General features: G+C 35.0%; 4 protein-coding genes across 9 annotated transcripts in view; 2 read left to right on the forward strand and 2 right to left on the reverse strand.

Annotated features, from left to right (window-relative positions):
* Window positions 1-1,555: 1,555 nt before the first annotated feature.
* Window positions 1,556-4,156, reverse strand: LOC140819964 (pentatricopeptide repeat-containing protein At5g50390, chloroplastic-like). Its single transcript, XM_073180248.1, is given in 2 exon segments — window positions 1,556-3,961; window positions 4,029-4,156. A coding segment is annotated over 1 exon segment (2,112 nt). The 5' UTR covers window positions 3,929-3,961; window positions 4,029-4,156; the 3' UTR covers window positions 1,556-1,816.
* A 2,042-nt stretch (window positions 4,157-6,198) lies between these two features.
* LOC140819903 (protein LOWER TEMPERATURE 1-like) lies at window positions 6,199-9,408 on the forward strand. The gene is made up of 6 exons (XM_073180175.1): window positions 6,199-6,424; window positions 7,432-7,477; window positions 7,832-7,955; window positions 8,069-8,145; window positions 8,928-9,028; window positions 9,150-9,408. The coding sequence occupies exons 1-6, from the start codon at window positions 6,287-6,289 to the stop codon at window positions 9,177-9,179; spliced, it is 516 nt and encodes a 171-aa protein (XP_073036276.1). The 5' UTR covers window positions 6,199-6,286; the 3' UTR covers window positions 9,180-9,408.
* Window positions 9,409-10,511: 1,103 nt separating this feature from the next.
* LOC140819781 (uncharacterized) lies at window positions 10,512-11,394 on the reverse strand. Its single transcript, XM_073179985.1, has one exon. The coding sequence runs from the start codon at window positions 11,186-11,188 to the stop codon at window positions 10,712-10,714; it is 477 nt and encodes a 158-aa protein (XP_073036086.1). The 5' UTR covers window positions 11,189-11,394; the 3' UTR covers window positions 10,512-10,711.
* Window positions 11,395-15,291: 3,897 nt separating this feature from the next.
* LOC140819774 (midasin-like) overlaps window positions 15,292-22,578 on the forward strand; it is a 45,028-nt gene continuing 37,741 nt past the window's right edge. For all 6 annotated transcript variants that reach the window (XM_073179973.1, XM_073179975.1, XM_073179972.1 and 3 more), the window contains exons 1-6: window positions 15,292-15,450; window positions 15,563-15,903; window positions 16,766-16,850; window positions 17,486-17,781; window positions 18,193-18,378; window positions 18,647-18,807. In XM_073179973.1, coding sequence (XP_073036074.1) covers window positions 15,337-15,450; window positions 15,563-15,903; window positions 16,766-16,850; window positions 17,486-17,781; window positions 18,193-18,378; window positions 18,647-18,807 — 1,183 coding nt within the window. In that variant the 5' untranslated portion in view covers window positions 15,292-15,336. The remainder of the gene's footprint in view (window positions 15,451-15,562; window positions 15,904-16,765; window positions 16,851-17,485; window positions 17,782-18,192; window positions 18,379-18,646; window positions 18,808-22,578) is intronic.

Genomic DNA, 22,578 nt, shown 5'->3' on the forward strand with positions numbered 1-22,578 from the left:
AAGGCTTCAGTCAGAGGATTTTGTTTATCATGTTTATATACGTGCAGAAACATGATTTTTAGAGAAAATGTGTAACAAACCATGCAAGAACAACTGATTTTCATTCAATGGAATTCCCAGGAGCCTTCGAAGTTTTACAACATTCCTGTTAATGCTCCTAATCGGCCATGAGGACCTAAATGCATACTCTCTCGACTCGATTCCTGTTGATGCTAAAGCTTAGGGGAGGGAGCATTCAAAAGCAAGTCGTGATCTCATGTTGTTCTCTGTAATCAACAAATCACTGAGCATGATAAAACTTTATTAATGCACATAATCAACGTAACGCTCATCTTCAAAGGAGAGAAATAAATTGCATATATTTTCTGAGTGCAAAATAAAAACATGGACCCTGTGCAAAAGAAGTTTCCTTCCACCATTATTGTTGCTGATATTGATCGATTCTCATCAGAGGACAGATAAATCAGTACTCGTGATATGTAATGGCATGACACTGAATGATGATGACCTTCCATCTTCTTGCTAATGAGAATTCGCTTTTATAAAGAACCAATGGACACAAGTTGGTTAATGCCAAGATATGTGAAAAGATTCCCTAGTTTGACATCAGAAGAAGCATATTTTTTTCAAGACAAGTAAATTATGAATTATTTCAGTCTGCTAAGATCAGTTCATATTTCAATTCACCTAATTACACTAATTTGGATACGTTGTTCGTGTACCGTTTCTCTTCATTCTTTCCTTTTTTCCTCTCATTTTGTTTCGAAACATGATTGTAAATCAAAGTTCGTACTCATAAATGATTGGCTTATGATGTCGAAGTGAATGTCATTTCTTATTCGAGCATTCTCAATATTATAGAACTATACGAGTAAAAAAAATTAATTTATACTTTAAACTTGTTATATAGATATCGTTCATCCTTTTCATTTTTTATTATTTTTATTTAGACATGATAAGATGGACTTCTATCATCTGATTTTAAATAATTGATTCATTTATGATGATTTATTATTTATTCATTGAGATTTTTATTATTTTGAGACATAATTAACCAACGTTTTTAAAGGAAAAACTTCAATTATCATTATTTGATTTAGAGTGATGCATACCTAAAATATAAGAAACCATAAACCAGTTTTGAGGTTGTAATATTTGTTGTTTGTCTTGTGAAAGAATGATAAAGGTGAGACTTCAAAAAAAACAAGAGAAAATAAAATAAGACGTGAAGTGTGAATGACTCAAATAAAGAAAAAAACAAAACAAGTATCCAGATTAATCAACTTCAAATCTAATGATGAAAATATATGAAAATCATATATAATTATGAGATTGCTGAATTTAATCAAACAAAGAAGCAGAAATATTTTAAAAAGATGAAAAAGATATTGAATGATTCAAAAACATATAAGAAAAAGATTGGAGAAATCAAATCATGATTATTTGAAACGATATATAAACTGTGAAATAATATTTGTTTTTAAATAATTTGTGAAAAAATTATGTGTCTACATAATTAGATAAAAATAAGGACCGATAAAGAGGCAAGGAAGAGAAAAATATAGTTATCCCATAAACGTCACAATTAATGTCGGAATTAAGGTTGAAATCCTGCAAAAATGACAACCTACATCATCCCCAGTTACTCAGCTACAATCAGAAGTGACCAAAGAACATGGTTAAGGAAGACTCAGCCGCAGAGGATACAAAATTAGTTTGGAGAATCGTATAATCAAATAATCTATGTTCCACGATCATGTTGGAAAAACAAGGAAGCTGTTTGTCTCGCTGTTTTACAAAATTAGCAAAATGCATGTCACCAGTAATCACCACAAGAACAGCTGCCATCTTTAAAACGATGGAATCTACTAGCATCCCTGAAAATAAGTTCTCGTTTGCTCACCAAGGCAACCAGTTTGATAGCATTGTGGCAATCATTGCAAATTCTATGGCTCTGGACAAGTTGCAAAGGAGTTGAACTAGGAGTATTAATAAGCCCAAACGAAATTGCTAGCTTTTCACTATGATGAAGTATCATCAACTGTTCTCTTTCATCAACATCCGGAAGCATATTATTTGCCACGGGAGCATATCCACGCCGTGAGATTTGCAGCATGACGTAATCTAAATTATCATATATATCCTTCATTTGAGGATGGGACTTGTCTCCGGTATAGAAAACATTCGGCTGCTTCTTTATTTCTATCCAAGTACAAGCAGGCACCATTCTCATGCCTTTTTTCCTCAAGGTTTGGACAACTTCTGCTGCTTCTTCCAATTTTCCAGAACCATTATAAATATTCAAAAGCACGACATAATTAGAGAGCTTTTCTGGTTCCATTCCATATAGTTGCTCAATTGCATATTTACCAAGCACAAAATTCTTGCGAACCCTACAAGCTGTGAGCAATGCAGCCCACATATTTTTTGTAGGTCTAAACGAAGCATTTCTTATAAATGCTAAAGCTTCATCCAAGAGCCCTTCTCTGCCTAATAATTCAACCATACAAGCATAGTGCTTTGCCCGAGGCTTCACCTTGTAGTCCCTACTCATAGATTCAAATATTTCCCACCCACGATCAGAGAGCCCCGAATAGCTACAAGCAGACAAAACTGCCAAAAAAGTCACATGACTGGGCACCATTCGTTCATGAATCATGCGCTCAAATAATTCAACTGCCTCAGCTCCCCTTCCATGATTACCATATCCAGATATTAAGGCATTCCAAGACCGGATATTTTTTTGGGGCATTTTTTCAAAGACATTTCGAGCATCTGCTATCCTTCCCCATTTGCTATGGAAGTCCACAAGTGCAGTATTAGCAACCATATCTGACTCGAAGCCATTTCTAACTAGACCAGCATGAATATGTTTGGCATGTTATAATGAGGCTAGCCTTGTACAAACTGCTAAAATATTTGTGTAAGTAAAATGATCCATTTTGGTGCCAGAATCCTGCATTTCATAGTACATGCCCAAAGCTTCTTCACTAAAACCGTTAAATGCGTAACCCGCGATAATACTGTTCCATCCTACAGTGGTTTTTTCCGGCATCTCATCAAACACAAATCTCGCATCCTCAATGTTACCACACTTGCTATACATGTCAATCAATGTACACGATACAAAAATATCCTTACTCACACACATCTTCAAAGCACAGGAATGCAACTGCTGTCCAATACCAATCAGTTCCAGGCCAGCAGATGCTCGAATCATGGTTGTGAATGTCCTAGACCCAGCATCTGAGAACTCCTCCCACATCATCAAAAACAACCTAAATGCACCTATGTAGTTACCGGAATCCACAAGTCCGCAGATCATCGTGTTCCAAGAAACCAAATTCCTTTCTGGCATATGGTCAAATAATTGATGCGCATCAATCATCATACCACATTTTACGTGCATCGCCAACACCCTATTCATCATATATAAATCCAGACCAACCTCGGAATCAAGCATATGATTAAACACCCGCTTGACACCTCTTATCGATCTCAGTCCAATGCAAGCGCTTATCAGTGCATGATAACTACTATTGTCAACATCAAAACTATTCTCGCATTCCAAAATCTCAAACAATTCAAGAGCCTCGTGGTACCTTTTACACAAAACAAGCTTCTCAATTTGACCACAAATACCAGAACAAGAGCTTGAATTCACCATCTGGGTATCTTCCAAAATGTTTTCTTTATCTTCCGTGATAATCTTCTCATCTCTTTTGAAAGGTTTAGGCATCGGTCGAGGTCTTAATCCATGATCTAACATAGAACACCGAAATTGGGAAACGGGTGTTCTGCATTTTCTCTTATCGAATGAAAAATACTCGTAAAGTATGAATTTTTGCTTGAAATTTGTTGAATTTGTGAGCGAACAAGCAAACCTCAAGCTGCTTTGAATTTTTTCCGATGGCACAGAAATATCCATAACTCAGCCGGGGAAGGACTGGAGCGAATTACTCTTCCAAAAAACAGAAACAAATTAGGAAAAGGAAATAAATTTAACAGCATAAGATTCTGAGCTTTACCACTGGAAACCTTTGATTATGAACTGAGGAAGAAACAAAGTCCGAGCTTCAAAAAATCCGCCGAAGGTTGTTGGCTGTTCCAACTAATGAACAGAAGATATGAATGTTTTTCGTTTGAGGGATTTCGATTTAAAAATAAGATTTTAACTATTTAATTGATTGAAATTATGAATAGTAAAATGGAATTTAACTTTTTCCAGTAGTGGAATTTGATATTAGATTTTGCAACTCGTCTCAAATTCGAAATCTTGATGATAACATTCAAGCTATTTGATGAAATGTGAATGAATAAAAATGCTAAAATTGAACTCAATCAATAGGAAATTTGAAGGATTTTTAATTAAAACTAGTTATTCTGCACACTCGACAGTCTTTTTTATCATTATCGATAGACTAAAGTAAAATTTGACTAATTATGGAGAGATTAAATTGATATATTTTAATTGTAATATTAATATCATATAAAGATAAAATTGGAAGAAATAATTGATGTCTTTAATTTAATTTAATTTTGAAATTATTTGAACTATAAATAAAAATATAATTATTTTTAATCTCAGAATTTTTATTTTTCGTCCTCAAGTTTTGGTCTACTTTCCAAAATTTTAATTTAATGTTATTATAACCTAATATATTATTTGTTTGTTTGAATTTGTAGATTAAAAAACGCTGAAATAAGTCTACTTTTTAAAATTATTTTTATTATAAAAAAGCATAAGCAATTTATGTGTTTGTATAAATGATGAAAAATGTTTTTTTTAAAAAAAATTAAAATAAAAATTAGAAACAGAAGCAAAATCAAAATTCTAACTTAAAGCATTTAATAAGTGCTTTTTAAAAATTGTTTTTAAATCAATTGCTATATTTTTTAAAAAATATACTTTATTTTAAAAAAAAATGTTTTACTTTGATTGACTTTTCTAACAAAAAATGCACTACAAAGCATAATTTAATCCTAACATCTTCTCAAATTATTTATTTTATCTATAAAAAGACATATTAGATTAGATTAACACAATATATAAAATATTTTGGTGTAATAAATCCGAGGCCATGTTGATTTTGCCATTTCTAACTTAATTTTAACTTGAATTTATAAATATCTTTTTTTTAGAAGACAAAATATATTATTCGTAAAACATATATTGTATATTTATAAGTTATAAATTTTATGAGTTATAATTACTTATAATATTTGGTTGGTTCAAACAACGAATGATGTAGTAAACTGAAAGATATAGATAAGGGTTTTTTTAGTTTTGATCGTATGATAACACAAAACTATAAACATTATATCCAAAGACGGATCTAGTTAGGTCATTGTTGGAATGTAGCTCATCACAATAACACAAAACTATAAACATTATATTAAGGACGGATCTAGTTAGGTCAGTGTTGGACTGTAGCTCCTCACAATCTATGTTTTAAATTTATATAAATTTTTTATTTAGCACATTAAATTCCACACTTTACACACCTAAAGTAAACAATCTCATTAATTATAGGACACAACTTTATTAAACAGTACAATGTAATGACTTTTTCGTGGTATATATATAATATAATATAATGACTTTTTCATTAAATTGTATTGTTTAATAAGTTCTAGATATTAATTTATTATATATTTTATAATAATATATACACATACTATAATTTTTAAGTTCGTTTTCGAATGTGTTTATCACTATCGTATATTGCATAGCAAATTCAGTCTTAACAGAAATGGAAACTAATTTGACAAAAGATAAACAAAATCAAGATTATTCGAGTTGTTTTAGATTTGAGACGAGATTTACATACTTAAAAAAAATTTGAGACGAGATCTTGAATTCTCGAGTCTAAAACTGATAGTAATAAAATCAGTCAAATCAATAAAAAAATAATTAAAAAAGATTAGGGTTATTTTCGAGGGGAAGTTATTGAAAAATCCCCAATCATAATATTTCTTTGCATTCACTCCCTACCCACAAAATTGTGGTACTATTTCATACAAAATGTGGTACACTTCATGTGGAAATGTGGTACACTTCATGTAGAAATGTGGTACTAAAAAAGTACCTAGGGACTGAAAACAAAGAAAAACGGCGACTGGGGACTGAAGCCAAATTTCCCGTATTTTCGACGTATATAGGTCAGCCTGGTTTCCTCCTCTGTCAGAATATCATAGGACTGCCCTTTTACTCTCTCTCTAACATTGTTATTAAATATTTATTTATAGAAATATAATATAATTTACTGTGAAATTAAACGGCGCCATGGATGGTGGTTGCGCCGCACCTTCGCCGCCAGATTCAGGCAATACTGCCACTGGTTCCGGCGGCAAAGCCACAGAATTTCTGGCCAACCTCCCATCTCGGGGACTCTTTTCGTCCACGGTCTTTTCCTCCAATCCGGTACTATTCTTTTTCTAAAACCCTAAATTTATTATCTTTTTAACAGAGGCTTGCTTCATTGCATGTATTACTAATTCTTTGATGCATATGCTACTGATTCATCTTCATAGTGTTGGTCGGGATCTGTAAATTCTGGGAACTTCAAAGGTTTTTCAACCTTTGGTATTTGAGCAAGTAACGTGCATTTAGATGCCGACAAAATGTGAAATTTGACCAAGTTAAATGCAGTTATCGGCAATTAAGCAATGTGTTTAGTTTGAATTAGCTACGAGAAGAAAATGGGGATTGGTTCTGGAAAAATATCTGAGTCATGACTCATGAATTGAGGTCACCGACTCTCATAAAGAAACACTGTGTATGTTGGGGAATGTTAAAAGGATGAAAATCAACAATGTATTTGGTACTGCAGATGGGGCACCATTCCACTGGGAGACTATAATGAAAGAAGGCGGTAATGACGGATTTCTTAACTTGATCTTCCGTGACAGTTTATGTAAATGGACTTAGCCTTTCAAAGCTAGTACTTGTTGGTAACTTACCAGGTGATGAATAAATATTGCAGATATGTTGATCTCGGAGTTCAAACACATGTTGAATTTGTTTAGGCATGTGATGTCACCTGAACAAGCCAATGTTTCTTGCTGAGATCTGAACACGTCTGAGATTCTGTGTTATGAATGAAACATGTGGCTGAAAATAAATGTTACGAAGCGATTGAATCAAAAGGGACTACCAGAAATTTTCCCAACATTCTTGAATCTCAGACTGTTAGACACTCTCAAATTGTATCCTGAATTCTTATATTCTAAATATCATTTGAAAGCGGATGAAAACTGGAGTGTTATTTTTCTCAAATATATGTGCTTTTTCTGGTATCTTTCGGTGGTTGCTTATTTATTTCGGTAAATATATGGGAAAGGCCTATATTTAATGTTCATTGAATTCCCTGGAAATATATCCATACATTTTCACATTTGTTTTGTTATTTACATTTGGCAATTCTGCAGGGTGGAATGCGGGTATATGTTTGTGATCATGATACATCACCTCCAGGTTCTTTGTTACATATTTTAATGATTAATATGTTTAGGTTCTGCAGATAAATGTTGTAGTGCTAATTATTATGTATCTCGGATATGATCATCTTTTTTTCTCAAAGAGCAGTTTGCAATTGGTCTTTCTGCCTCTAAATTGTTTACACAATTGTCGATGTGTCTTTTATGGTGCTATTTGATGCTAGGACCTGTTAAAGCATGTTTACTTTTTTGTGGCCAATCAAATAACTTGGCATGGCCAGCCTCTGACAATTAGGCTGTTTATAGTTGTACTTGGAAGATTTTACTTTGTGTATGTACCAACATGTTGATAGCTAATTTGGAAGATATTACCTTGATCTTGTTGTATCAGAGGACCAACTCATAAAAACAAACCAGACAAATATACTGATTAGGTCTCTTATGCTGAAGAATAAGGCCGCTTCTTCTGTAAAAGATGGAAAAAGTCCAGCTGCAGGTCAGAGTTCTAAGAAAAGGTGATGAATACATCTTACTAGGGTGATAGCAGTGTGAGTAGGTTCTATATCCCTACCATTATATTAATCTCCTTGTAACCCTTTGGTTCCTGCGCTCTTCCTCATCTCGTCAGGTCTGCTGATAGAGCTTTGGATGGTAAGGCTGCAGGGAAGAGGGCAATGTCCAGCTCTCAGCTAGGTTCTTTGCAAGGTGAATATTTATCGTAATCTTTTTGACAACTTATTAACTGAACATTATGAAACTGTTATGACTCCCAAATCTTCGCAAGGTGGAGAGGCTTCCTCTCTTGTTAGTCACCTCTATGCACTCTTAGGGAGTGCGTGTTATCTAATTCTTAGGACAAAGAAAGTTCTTGGATGTTCTTCAAATGTGAGATAGTATTTAAGCTTAGTTGAATGAGTCTGAGCAAGCATTGGCTTCATAATTTGAGCTTGATATATGATGAAGAATCATATAATTGTAGAAAGTGTAAATGTGGTGATTCCACCATTATCCTTGATCTTAAGTGAGTGGATTGGGCCAAGCTGCAGATGAACCCAAGTTTGATACCAGTAGAGGGCGAAAGAACTTTAGCTTTTTGATTAGACAGTGCCTTGAAAACCACATCTTCTTTGTTTAAGTTCGTACTTCTAAGTCGAAGCAAACAACACTGCTGACAATATTTTCGCTTGTTGACCATTCCATGTGAGAATAAACAAAGATACAAGCTCGAAAGAATCTAGTGAGTTAAGATTTGAGTGGGAAACCAACTCTCTATTTGGTTAGACCTGAGAAAAGAGAAGGGAGCCCATGATGCACAAAGCAATGACCTTCCTTGATTCAAGTACTGTGTAATAATCTTGAATGTGACCTCTTATAATGTATGTGGAATAGCTGAAGAAAGTGAGTGCATTCTGTTTCAATAGTTTATCATTGATTTTAATTATTTTGTTGTGACTAAATTACTATGATGCACATTTTCGCATATGTAGAGGGATCTTCCCAAGTGGTGGACAAAAATCTACAGAACTTGACAGTAGAAAGACTCCGTGCTCTTCTCAAGGAGAAAGGACTCTCACCAAAAGGGAAAAAGGCAAGTTCTATTGTATTCAACTTGTAGCTCCCATACCTTTTGTCCCAGTGTGATGAAAGATCATACAATGCAGCGACTTCAATTTTATTTACGGCACTCTTGCTTTCATCTCTGTTAACAGGATGAATTGATTGCTCGCTTGAGAGGATAAACAGATAACTGAGTTATGAGTTTGATAGGCATATTGACCTACAATTTATGTAAAAGCATCAAGCTTTACTTCGGTAGTCTCGTGTAAAGTGTGTTGTAGTGTAATGATAAATGCTGTAGAACTTCATTTTGTATCAACATTCCCATGCATCTTTAATTCTTCTGATCTTCATGTCTTTCTTGAGATGGCATTGAGGGCATATATATGAGTAGATTTGGCTTTTATCTCACCTGTGCTGGTTTTGTTGACAAGGTTGTGGTATGGATGTGGTGAAATTGATTTTTTTCAAAAAATTCAACATGAGCCATGCGCCATGTGTGGATAAATCCTCTTTAAATTTGCTAGTTTCAAATGACAAATCTATACACTACTTGTTATATGAAACGTTATCATTTAGGAATCCATTATAAGAGTTTTTTTTGCTATATTTGTTATAATTAAGTCTCGAACTTGAACTCACGATGAAGCCATTGATGCCATATGAGATACTAGCATTCGGTTACATTGTCCGGATGGACTAATCGGAAAGCTTTAAAGCAATTTTTGAACCAAAATGATGCATCCTTTCCACCAAATACTAAAATGATATTCAATTTAACCATTATATAAACTTTTAATCTAAGAAAACAATGTAAGCATATTTATTGTTATTTACGATAATTTTTTAATTAATGAAGTACCAAATTATAAATGTAGAACGATAAATCATATATTACTTTTTATATATCTAATTAATTTAAATTTTTGATTAGAATATGAATATCTAATATCATCAATTGATCAATTGTTTATAGATAATTATATTGACATATAAAAGTTTAAATGAAATTATAATTCAAATTAAAATAATTTTTTTTTAAAAAATAATAACAAAAATATGCGTCATTCTAGGACAACACTCTACCTAGTTCCTTTCATGGAGTGAGGAATGAAGTTCAGTTTTAGATTGTTAAGTGTCATCCAACTAGAGTGGAAAATCATATGCTAAAGCTGACTTTTGCTTGAACGTCATCTTAAATAGAATAGTAAGTCTCTTGTGAGACAGTCTCACAAGACAATTTTGCTCATATTACAATAATAAGTAATATTTTTGACATAAAAAACAATATTTTTCAAGCGTAACCCAAATAAGATATCTGTTTCACGAAATTGATCCATGAAATCGTATAGTTTTTGTGTAAATAGAATTGTAAAACTAGTAAATCTTTCATTCCAGGCTCATATATACATATGTCATGGTCATAAATATGTATTTGAAATGCTCGATGATGATGAATTTTGTATCTGAAAGTTGAACGCATAAATTATATTTTTTTTAAAAAAACTCTACAATAGAAAAAAATTTGTTTGAAATTGTGGCATTCTCACACACTCTGTAGAATGGAATTTGCAGCATAATTCAGATAATTGATAAGCACGAGACTCATTCGAACTTTTCATTCTTAACTGATAAGTTGCGTAAAAATTGCTATTGCCAAGACATGGCATAAAATTCAACACAAATAAGTGGAAAAATATGTGGTGAAACGTAATTAAGCCTCAATGGATTCACATATTTTCTCCAAATGCAGGTGCTTCTCCTCTTCATCCATGAAAGAAATAATAGGAAAAGACCTCCCAATTCCCATTGGAGTCTTGAAGTAAATCTTGTTCCCCGCGGATTCGTCCATGCTCATTTCGACTATCGGTACCCACAGAAGAAGCTGCTTGCTTTTAACACCACTCATCTTTTTCATCTTGCCTTTCTCCACAAATGCAGTCACCTCTGTGTCATATCTAACAACACTATTCGTCCCAGCGAAGAAATGCTCGTATGGGGACTTCTGTTTCATCCAGACGTACCCGGTTTCGCGCACTAGGCCACACTCTTCGAGGTTCTTGAGTGGGAGCACGCCTCTTGGAAATCCCAGTTCTTCCAGCATCTTTAGGGAGTGCTTGTAGCACTCCTCAGCTCCATGGACGATTTCTGCGTTCGCACGGAGATCTTCCCGCTGCTTGTTGCTTGCCATTTGCTAAGAATTTGGTGGATGAGTGTGAGTAATGGTGATGGAGGATGAAGAACATTGGCTTTTTACTTATATAGAGAACGTAGTTTGGCTGGTTTTGTGGTTGTTTATTGGAAGTTGAACTGCAACGGTTGTGTTGGTGGAGTCGTTCACCAAACAGTGTTTATCATACGCTTACTCATTGTTTTATTTTACATTCGCTGCTCGTGAAAAAGTTTGTGAAAGAAAATTTATCAGTGCACAAATCTCTCTGGATCTTATCTAAATCTTATCCAAGTTCAAACTTATTCGATTTATTCTTCGATTATTTGTTTTGTTAAATTTCTTCTAGTTTTTTTTTCTTTTTAGCCGACGAGTTCATTTATTCAAAAGTATAATTAGCAAAGTACAGACTCATAAGGTTACCAATACACATCGGTGTCTCCAACCAAACAAAAATTGTAGCATAAAAAAGAGAATAGCCAGAGTTCGCTTATTTAGATAAAGTGAACCGAGAAACCTAGGTTTGTATCTACTATGTCTCTAACCCGGCCCATGATGCCTTGGAGGACAATCTTGTACAGTACATTGCAAAGAGAGATGGGGCGAAGGACTTTCATTGGTTGGGGGTTCTTGCATTTCGGGATTAACAACACATTTGTATCATTGAGAGTAGACTGGCACTCCATGTCGTTGTAGGCAACTACATCAATCTAATTAGAAATGGCAATAGTACGGGGCGGGTTGGCCGATCCTTGCCTCAGTTCTCGCTTTTTCGAGGATTTGGGTTCGGGGAATCCCCGAATGTGAACACGGATGGATCAAATCCACATTTTCGTTCTCATCTTTATTTCAAAAATATTAATAAGACAAAAGCGAGAAAACTTGTAATTATTATTAATGATAATATTAATATCAGGTATTAATAATAAGTAATATTTTCAAAAAAAATATTAATAATAATAATTTTATTAATATTATTTTCGATCCAAAGTTCGAAGACAAGGACATTATCATCATGCTCGTTCCTAAATTATTTCGGGGATTGTTTAACTCGAAAATAATCACGGATCTCCTTCCTCGTTTCAAGTTTTCTCTTCGTCCCGAACCCGTGGGAAAATAGTCATCTCTAGTTCTAATTAAATTTCAAAACCTTTTAAAGAATGCGGGGTTAATGCCATCTATGCCTGGGGACTTACCTGGTTGCATGTCAAAGACAATTATATGAATTTCTCTGTTTTTCAATTATAGTTCCAATATATGAGCTTAATTATAGTTCCAATATATGAGCTTTGACGCAACTATTCGATCTGGAGTGAGGATAATTGTTATACATGGCATGGCCGCAATTGCTCTTATATAGAATATTTGATGATGGAGATCCGTCAACCAAAAATGATTCGATTATATGTTGCTCACCCCCTAGACAAAAACAGAGATTTTATATTTGCGAAATTCTCAAAATGTCACAGAAGTTGAAAGCAATTTATCAAGAAAACGTTTCTCACAAACACATCCAAACACTGATGAGGAATGAAGATGTTTTTGAAGCTGGATTAGATTCAGATTTGTTTTCTAAGGAATAGAGAAAGTAATGAACTTGGTCGGTTACTAAAATTTTAGTGATAAAAATCTAAGGGTGAGCTGGAAAATTATATATAAATTAAAATCGTATAATAAATTAGAATCGAAGAATCGGCCAGTGGGACGAGCTTAACCATAACTCGTGATTGTGTTTGGTGGAGCCAACCAATTTATTAGGTGAGCCGGGACAGGATCAGCTCGTTTTTATAGTTATAAACATATTACATAAAAAATCTTATTAGACGGTCTCACATGTTAATTTCATGAAACATGTCTCTTACCTGACTCATGAAATATTATCATTTTTATACCAACAATATTACTTTTCATCATAGATATAAGATAGATCGACTAATCTCACGTATATAAATCTGTGAGACCATATCTCAATAGGCATACTCAATGTAAAATAATATCTAGTGTATTTTTGTACACATTGTGTGTTTATATATTTGATTTTTAAATACTTATATATTAAAAAAGAGTGTCTATTATGATATGTTTATTCACGAGACATGTAAACTGTGCTCATATTTACGATAAAAATAATATTTTTAGCCTAAAAAAAGTAATATTTTTCATGGTTGCCCCAAATAGAATATATGTCGCACAAATTGACCAGTGGACTTGTCTAATACGAGTTTTTGCGTTTAAAAAATTACAAATCAAATTAAAAATATTTTGATTTTTATATTAAAAATTTAGAAATCAAATTGAAAAACTAAAATCAAACTATAATTTTCTGATTTGTAATATTTTTTTAAAATAATCAGCATTAATTTTATTTTTCATACTAAAAATTAATTAAAATATCTTATTTGATTAATATCTTGTTGGTAGGTATACTTTTATTTAACGAGCCAACTGATTTTATCAAACCAGTTCAACCGACCAGTTCAGAGCATCAATTAGGAATATATCAGTCTGCAGAACACGACAAGCTTATCAAAGGTGGAATCCAGCTGCGTGATTAATGAAAAGCTTTTGTCCAGTCAAAGGACAATAATGGATGTTGAAGCAGAGTTTAAAGACAAAACATTCCAGAATAACTGTCAGAAATGACAAAACAAATATCGAGGAATGAATTCAACCGCAACAGACATATTTGATGAATTTTGGTATACGATTGCCTTGCTGCTATAAATACAGACCAAGATCATCAACAAACTAAACGTGTGTGAAAAATTTAGAAGAAAGGACACACTCAATTCATATCAGCTTGAAGGAAGCAATCAGCCCAGAGAGAATACTTCAACGTGTTATCAGCTTAGATTAGAAGCACAATTCCCTCAGTGTGTGAGAACACTTTCGTGTTGTGCTTATAGATCAGTTCTCTCACACACACATCACCACTCACATATACATAATAAAATAGCATATCGATCAGTTGAGTGAGGTATTGCACAAAGACATAAAACTTGTGTATGTAGTCTTTGACACATAGACGTTAAACAAGTATTGGCTGAAAGGGGCTGGCTGCCTTTCAGTCTAAGCTAGGAGTTCAGTTTAGGAAGTAGCGTAGGTATTAAGCTGAGTGAGTTTGTACAAAATATTGCATAAATCAAAGTTTTCTAGTATATCTTACCCCAGGACGTAGAAGGGGTGACGTATGAGCAGTCGAAGTCTCCGAACATTCATAAACATATCTTGTGTGTTTAACTGTTTAATTATTGTTTTCAAACTGATTTGATCAGTTCGAGCTGCTATCAGTTCAGTTCTTATCATAACTGAACTGATATATGCAAGAACCGATCTCCTTATTTGTTAATCGGTTGACACAAGTAAAAAACTTTCTAACGGATAAGATTTCTTAAGGAATGATTATTTCGAGTATTTTCCGTTTGATTTAAAACCAAACTCGATTTAATTAATTAGTGTTTACATTCTTAGAACACGAGCTATTGTAGCTCATTGAAAATATTGTGTTCGAAACTCCTTTACATATGTGAGAACCGATCCATCAAGGTTGTAATAATTGAGACAAGACAATTGAATGTGTAATGTTAATAATTACATATATATACGAGAAGCATAAGTAAATTTATTTAAAAAATTATATTTATTTTCGAAAAGAAAAAAATCGTGACTCGTAAAAAATAAAACAAATTATTTATATAATTTGGGGTGCATATGTTTGGTTGTTTTGTTTAAACATAACAAAAAAATTAAAATTTCCAAACTTAAATATAAAAATTAAAATTTCTCCGGGCTTTCAAACTCTTGCCCCCTTTTATTTTTTTTAACAAATTTGAATTTTATTTGTAAAATTTTCGACATCATTCTTATAAATATTAATATATTCTACATAATTTATTATTATAATAATATTATTATTTTGATTTTTAACGATATAAAAACTTTAGTTGAATTTTATTTGTAAAATTTTCGACATCATTCTTATAAATATTAATATATTCTACATAATTTATTATTATAATAATATTATTATTTTGATTTTTAACGATATAAAAACTTTAGTTTTTATTTTAATACAAAAACCTATGTATGTGGGAGTTACTTAAAACCCTATAAAACCCCAATGTGATAAACCCTGATACATAGTAGAACTCTATTAGGTCAAATTCTTTATGGTTTCCATGGCGGTTGATGGTAGGTTTTGTCTACAATCGGAGTTCAGGAGGTTTCTTGACAGGCGTCCAAAGCTAAAGTCTCTTTCCCGTTTCAATGACTTGTTAAACAAGGTACTGAACTTGTGGACGATTGTTCCCGGATGTTGGTTTTTTTTTTCCTTATGTAAATTATTGATCAGTGACGTAGAATTAGGCATGTCTGACCCTGCTCGATTGGTTGTAGGGGGACCTAGTTACAGAAGATGAAGTGGTTGATGCAGTTGGGCAATTGCTTCTGCACCCAAAATACACAATCCCGTTGTTGGGATGCCTCCGGCCAATTGCGGAGAGGATAGTGGAGAGTACAACGAAGTTGGTTCACTCGGCTCGGAAACTAATGCCGGACGATGATTTAATGGAAGAATTTGATGAAGAAGAGTTCCTCAGAGACTCTGAAAATGTAGACGGTGCCGAAGTTGCTAACATTATCTATATTTATGTCAGTCGCAGGAAGGGATTGCGTCTTCATGAGCTTGCGTGCCTTGCCTTCTACCGAGCTCTTGATTTGATTCCTTTTCTCTTGGGGTAAGCTAGTTCATGGGATTCCCTATTTTTTCCCTGGATCTTCTTTTTGTACCTTTTGATGAAATTGTGAACATGCTAATTTAATATCGTGCGATTCTGCATTAAGTTACGTTTGGTTCTCAAGAGATGTTTGAGGAACTAGATAAGAACAGAAGCTTGGAAGAGTGATGGGCTTTTTCGTTATGCCAACTGGTAAATGGATGCTATAATAAACCCTAGAAGTTAGTTTGAAGGTCAATTTATCACAACCATTATTTACAGAATAGTAGATTATGCATATGAGTTCATGCTTATGAACTGTTGAGCGGCGGAGACACTATGTATCGAGGTTGCTTCAAACTCTCAACTTAAATTATATGTTTTAGCACTATAGATTTTTAAAAACGGACAAATTTCTTCTTCACCCCAGAGATATGCTCTGTGAGATTTTGACCTCAACCTTAAGGTCTTTGCTCTACTTTGGTGCTTGGACCGCTACGTTGGTTAAAAGATTCAAATTGCACTGTTATCAAAAGATATAGCTTTTGGTAAAACTCCAAGAGTTGTGTTCATTAATTGGTATGAGCATTAATGTCACGTGCTTGATTTCCATGAGTTAGATGTTGATGCTATTACTACGAGGGGTTGAAATAATTGCTTGTACCGAGAGAATCATCAAAACATGACACATAAGCTGTTTTAGCTTGGGTAAATCAGCAATTACTCGATGTTACAATTATTTTACTGGGTTGACGATCAATGATATAGTTAAATAACCTTTATTTTCTTATGCTCGATAGTTTGTGTTTTCATTTATGCAACATGGTTTAGATTTCTGGCTCAGATTGAGAAACTGATTATAGTATCTGTGTCATTGGTGTAGGTCTATTTTAAAGTATTTTGAAGATGCTCCTGCTCCTTTCGAAAGATTTGTGCATTGTGAAACATTTTCAAAAACTGACGCTAAGGTATATTTGACAATTTTTTAAAATTTATTTCCCTTGATACGAAGATTTCCATTGGTTAATGTCTCTTCTTAGGATTACTATCCTTTGTAATCCTTCATCTTATTTTAATAAAATCTAGTTTCATATAAAAAAAAAATCTCTCTTTCTAATTCAAATTTCATTTTGTCTTCTTGTGATTCGCTTGCAGTTGCTTTGACTCGTCATATTCGTTATTTCATATAAATATGTTAGTGGGATAAGGAAAACAAGCTTAAATTAGATTGATGTGTAGAACATGCACTTTTTAGTTGACTGAGCAATCTTCTGACGATTTTTCTATTGGGACTAGGGTGCATTGCAAGCACAATGTTAATGATAATTTCAAGTGACCAATAGGCCGTAGTATGAAGCTTTAATTTTTTTTAACTATGCGTGTCAATGGCTGGTGGAATAACACGTTGGTTTCTTTGGTTGGCAGCCGGCAGGTCATCTATACATTGATCACATAACGTGCACATGCACTCGATATCATGTTATCATGGCATTTGTTTTTAGGACATTCTAATTTGTTGTTTTACCAATTTATTTTTTTAATGATTGAAAATTATAAATAATTTTCTTTATGAAATAATTATCTTCTAATCATCTCTTTGTAGGGAGCAAATCGGTTGTTAAATGTTGTCCGAGCTTCATATGGTCTTTTGATGATGAAAACAGATATTTTCATGTCATTTTGGGATTGGTCATGTTATTTGGACCTTTTACAGAAGTATCCAGATTCAGTCTCATTAGATAACGTATCAGACATGAGATTTAATGATGAATTGAGGGATATTGTGTCTGACATAAGATGGTGCAGCATAGAGATATTATCATTAGTTTTGGGGTTAAGCTTTGAAGCATCTGCAAACCTTGGTCGTGACTCTAAACAATCCATTCACAGCCTGCTGCGGTAAGCTCACACATTAGTTGTGGATGCATACTATGAAGTTTATGCTCGTGCGAGGATTTCATTATTTTAATCGACGAAGCGACCATGGTTCAAAAGAGAGGGGGGTGAATTTGATCGCGTTCATTTTCTAATCCATGTAAATAAATAGCTCATTCGTAAATCAAGACATATATCTTTTTGTAATTGATATAGTATATACATCTTTATTAATATAATCTTGTTTCCTATCAAAAAACAATGTGGAAGATAATAGACACCGTACTAGTAGAAAAGGATTTTATTGATGAAAACTAGAAAGTTGGACAATAGCTTATTATTTTGAGTGTGGAATTATTTTTTTTCTTACTTTTTTTTCCTCGGAAAATTTCGGGGTTCATATGATGTATCTATCTGTCCCTTTTATATTTATAGCTGGCAAGAATTTTGCATGGAAGTATCATTGGAGAAAGGTAGTTGGTATCTTGAATCTCCCATACAAGAAACATCGGCATTGGTTGGACAAATGGTCGATCTCGAAGAAGGTTATTATTTAAGGAGTTGTAGGCTTAATTGCTCACACAAGCTCTCTACAGTGGCCCATGGGATTGTACCTACAAGGTATGATCAAAGAAGTAAACAAACTAGGAGAATAATTTGAAGCTTCACTTTAACAAATGTCCTGCTTTATTAAGTGAAAGTGAGATACCATACATGTTTAACTTTCATAGCTTTGACTTAGAGCAAGGTGGATGTTTATTCACCCATTTTCCTTTTGACCTCTATATCTTTGTAGTCTCACTTACATAAGGGCAAATAGTTTCAAATTTTACTTTAGGCTATATGCTGGTGTTTAAATTTTTTGACATTTCGCCACTTTCTCCTTCAGGTATCCTGGGAATTCTTTTTTCTTGAGATCTAATATGAGAAAAAGTTTTGAACTGGTCTCTCTGGCTGTGAGTCAGAGATGGCCTGTTCTTCTCTATGGCCCTTCTGGTTCTGGGAAATCCACATTTATTAACAAGTTGGCTAACACCCATGGCAGCAGAGGTACACATTTTTTGTTTAGTGTATCAATCAAACATGCTTAAGAAGACTTTTTGTGTGGGTGTTCGCTTGTAATTAACTTCGAATGGCTACTGCAAAATACTCATGTTCGTCACTTTTCCCATGTCTTCCCTCCTAGAGGGGGACTTGAATATATCTAGTTTCTTTCTGAAAAACAGCTTTAGTTGGTTAGGCAATGCCAATGCCTCACACTTGATGTCATGAAAAATTTGAAAGGAGTGAAACACCTTGGTTGTATGAAATATACTCACATTCACGTCTATGCACAAATTTTCCTCGAGTGCTATATTCTTAGAAATATTTCATTGCAGTTAAATGTTGTTACAAACCTGGTTATTTTTTGTTACATACTTTGTGCTCAATGTGTGTTCAATTTAACATGAATTTCGTGTGAAGCATATTTCCAAATAAATTTATGTGTTTGGATGGGATCATGGGAGCAGCTTGAACTACTCTCTCTCATTTTTTCACTTCTTTGCTGTATAATATCCCGAGTGAAGATGGTGATTTTTTGTTTATGTCAGACTCTCTACTCTTTTGGTTTGGCTAGATTCATTTAATTTTTAGTACGATGACATCGTTGTCTGCTTAAGACTCCACGTGGACTTGTACAATGTGCAAATCATAGCAATGGATCTTATTTTCACCAGAACAGAAAATAATGTCCCAACAGATGTCGCAACAACACATCACAGCTTAAATGTGTATCTTTGTGTATTCTTATGTTTAGGATTTCTAGTGAGAGAATTTTTCAAAATGCTCCCCCACTCCTTCTCCTTCCTCGGTTTCTCAGTTCAAAATTCCTTCATCTTCTTTATCTCCTAATTTCTGCTGATCGACTCGCTTTTTATTTTCCGGCGCCGGTTGCCGGTCTCCGGCGTCCAATTTTTTTTCTTTCCCTTCCTCTTTTCGTTCTTCCTTTCCTCCCGCTTATTTTCCGAGAGCCTTTTAGCTTCTCAATCGAGATTACCCTCTCTCTCCTCCGAGGTTTTCTATTTGTTGACAGATATGTATCGTTCGTTCGCTTCCTCGTTCGGAAGTAAGGACTGTGATGAGAATGTGTTCATTGAACACAAAATTTTTACGATGCGACTGGGATTTGGGGGCAACTCCGTTTGGTGGGAAGAACGAACCAGAAAGAAGAGCTATATGATGGACTTTGATCGTGAGGAGGCACGATGGTTAAGCAAATGCTTTCATGAACTGGGCAAGTACCCCTCTTCTTCGGCCGCCTCTCATCATTTCAGAGGCCGCAACTCGATTTTCACGCTGCAAAAATTTGAAAACAAAAGGGGTAGATTTATTGAGATTTCTAAGTTCAAGCCGCAAGGAAAGAAGCAATATACAATTGTGCCCAGTGGTTACGGCTCAGGGGGATGGCTGAAGATAGCTCATACGCTGGAAAAACTCTTGGCAGGAAAATCACAGAAGAATGGCCTTAATCCGAGGTCACACCGCGTCATACAACCACCGAGATCCAAGGTCCTTTTTCAAGATGACAGAGATTCAGCCAGGGATGGTAATACAAAGAAGATGCCTGACATGAATATAAAGGAGTTGAAATGGCTTGAAGCAGTTGTGATCACGAAGTGCGAGGCTAATGTCTCTTGGGATAAGATTCAAAATGTTATTCAGAAAACAACCAAGAAGAAGGTCAAGGTTTTCCCATTTCAAGCAAACAAGGCAGTGTGGTGGCCATCAAATGCAGAAGATTTCGATTTCTTTACTAAGTTGGGAAGGGGTTTTTTCGATTACGGGATTGTCTTGGATTTCGAAGCTTGGACAATGGATATAAACACGGAAGACAGGGTCTTCAATTGCTGCAACAGCTGGATCTTAATTCATGGGCTGCCGTGGAATTGCTGGATTCATGACAACTTCAATCTCATAGGGGAGCTTTGTGGTGGCTTGCTGGATATCCATGAAGATACTAGACTCTTCCGTAATTTGGAGGCGGCAAAGATTAAGGTTAAAGGTGTTGAGGGAGGTTTCATCAAGGAAAGATTGTCGTTACATCTGGAAGGAAAGGAAAGACAGATTCAAATTCAAGTACAATCTTTTGATCCGGGGGCTTATGAGAATTATCAAAGACAAACATATGCACAGGTTGTGGTTAACGGCAAGAGTACGGTGGCGGGATGGGGGAATAAAAATATTCTACAGTGGAAAGTTAAAGACAAGGGGGCTACGGAAAATCAACCAAAAGACGGCACAGAGATGAACGCCCCTGGAAATCATAAAAGTACGACTGCAATAAGTGTGGAAAGGCATCAGGGTCATGATTCTGGGTACAATAGTGTGGAAACAAACGGGTCCTTCAAATCAAAGGCTCAGCACATGAACCCAGGGGCGTACAAAGACAACGCAACTGCTTCTCATGCAGCCAAAGTGCAAAAATATTAACAAATATTACTCCTAAGGCTGCTGAAGTTTTCAGAAAATCTCCGGTCCACTCGATGTCGATCGACAACATTGTGGAAACGCAAAATGGGGAGAATAATGGTATCAACAATCAAGTACAACCTCCATTTTGGTACGTGTACAGCAGGAAAAAATCAAGACGCAACGAGCCGCTGGAAATGGGCACCGCTTTTGAAAGAAAGTGTGATTCAGCGTACGGAATAGGTGTTGATAGTGAGCATGAGGGGCATTACGATTCAGACGACGGAGAAAATTTGAAGCTTGTTGACTCAGGAGATGACTTGTTCGATAATGAATCAAACTCAGAAGATGACGCTTGCAAAGGAATGTTGCAGCCCAATGAAGCCTTACAAGTCGTAGATCAGGAAGTTTCAATCAAGGATCTATTCAAAACACCAAAGAGGCCGGAGGATTACGCAGTGCCCAATTCACCTGACAATGAAATCTCTAATGAGGGACAGGTACCAACCAACTCCTCTAATTCCTTTTCTATTCAATCCTCCTTGCGCAAACCTCTTCTACACTCTTCTTCAGTTTTGGGATTGTCTAGTGGTCCTCTAGGAAGTATTGGGAAGTTTTTAGATGAATTGCCGGGCAAGGGACAAGAAATCGTCCATGGGTGTTTATCGGTAAGGGCAGCGGGTGACAACAATGAGGTGCTGTTTGAGTTGGAAGGAATCAATCATGGTGATCAGGACAATGTTCACACAGTACTGTTGGAGAGGGAGCTAACTAGAATGGGTTCTGGTGTTGCAGACTCCTCAGTTTCGTCCTTGAGGGATAAAGAGGTTCCTCCATGAAAATCATCACTTGGAATATTAGGGGAGGGGGGGACTCGAAAAAAAGGGAAATGGTTCGCAGTTTGATACGGAAAGAAAGGCCGGAAATTGTCGTCATTCAGGAAACAAAAAAAGAAATAGTTGATAGGTGGTTCGTTGCAAGTTTGTGGAAGCAAAGGTTTGTTGATTGGGTTTACATGCCGTCGGAAGGCCGGGCGGGAGGAATTTTAGTAATGTGGGATCCGAGGACAGTGGTGGTAGATGATAACTTGATAGGTGAATTCTCGGTTTCTATTCGGATTTTTGTAAATGATACAACAAGTTGCTGGTTCTCGGCGATCTACGGACCGGTGAAGCCAATGGACAGGGAGAACTTTTGGGACGAATTGGCTGGTTTGAGTGCTATTTGTGGGGACAATTGGTGTATGGGAGGTGATTTCAATGTCGTAAGGAACACGGGAGAGAAAAAAAACAGCACTTCAACAACAACGAGTATGCTTTGTTTTGATAAATTAATAGGTGAACTGGGCTTGCATGATCCGCCACTTCTCAA

Source organism: Primulina eburnea, chromosome 18, assembly GCF_022965805.1.
Source record: "Primulina eburnea isolate SZY01 chromosome 18, ASM2296580v1, whole genome shotgun sequence".
Taxonomy (NCBI): Eukaryota; Viridiplantae; Streptophyta; class Magnoliopsida; order Lamiales; family Gesneriaceae; genus Primulina; species Primulina eburnea.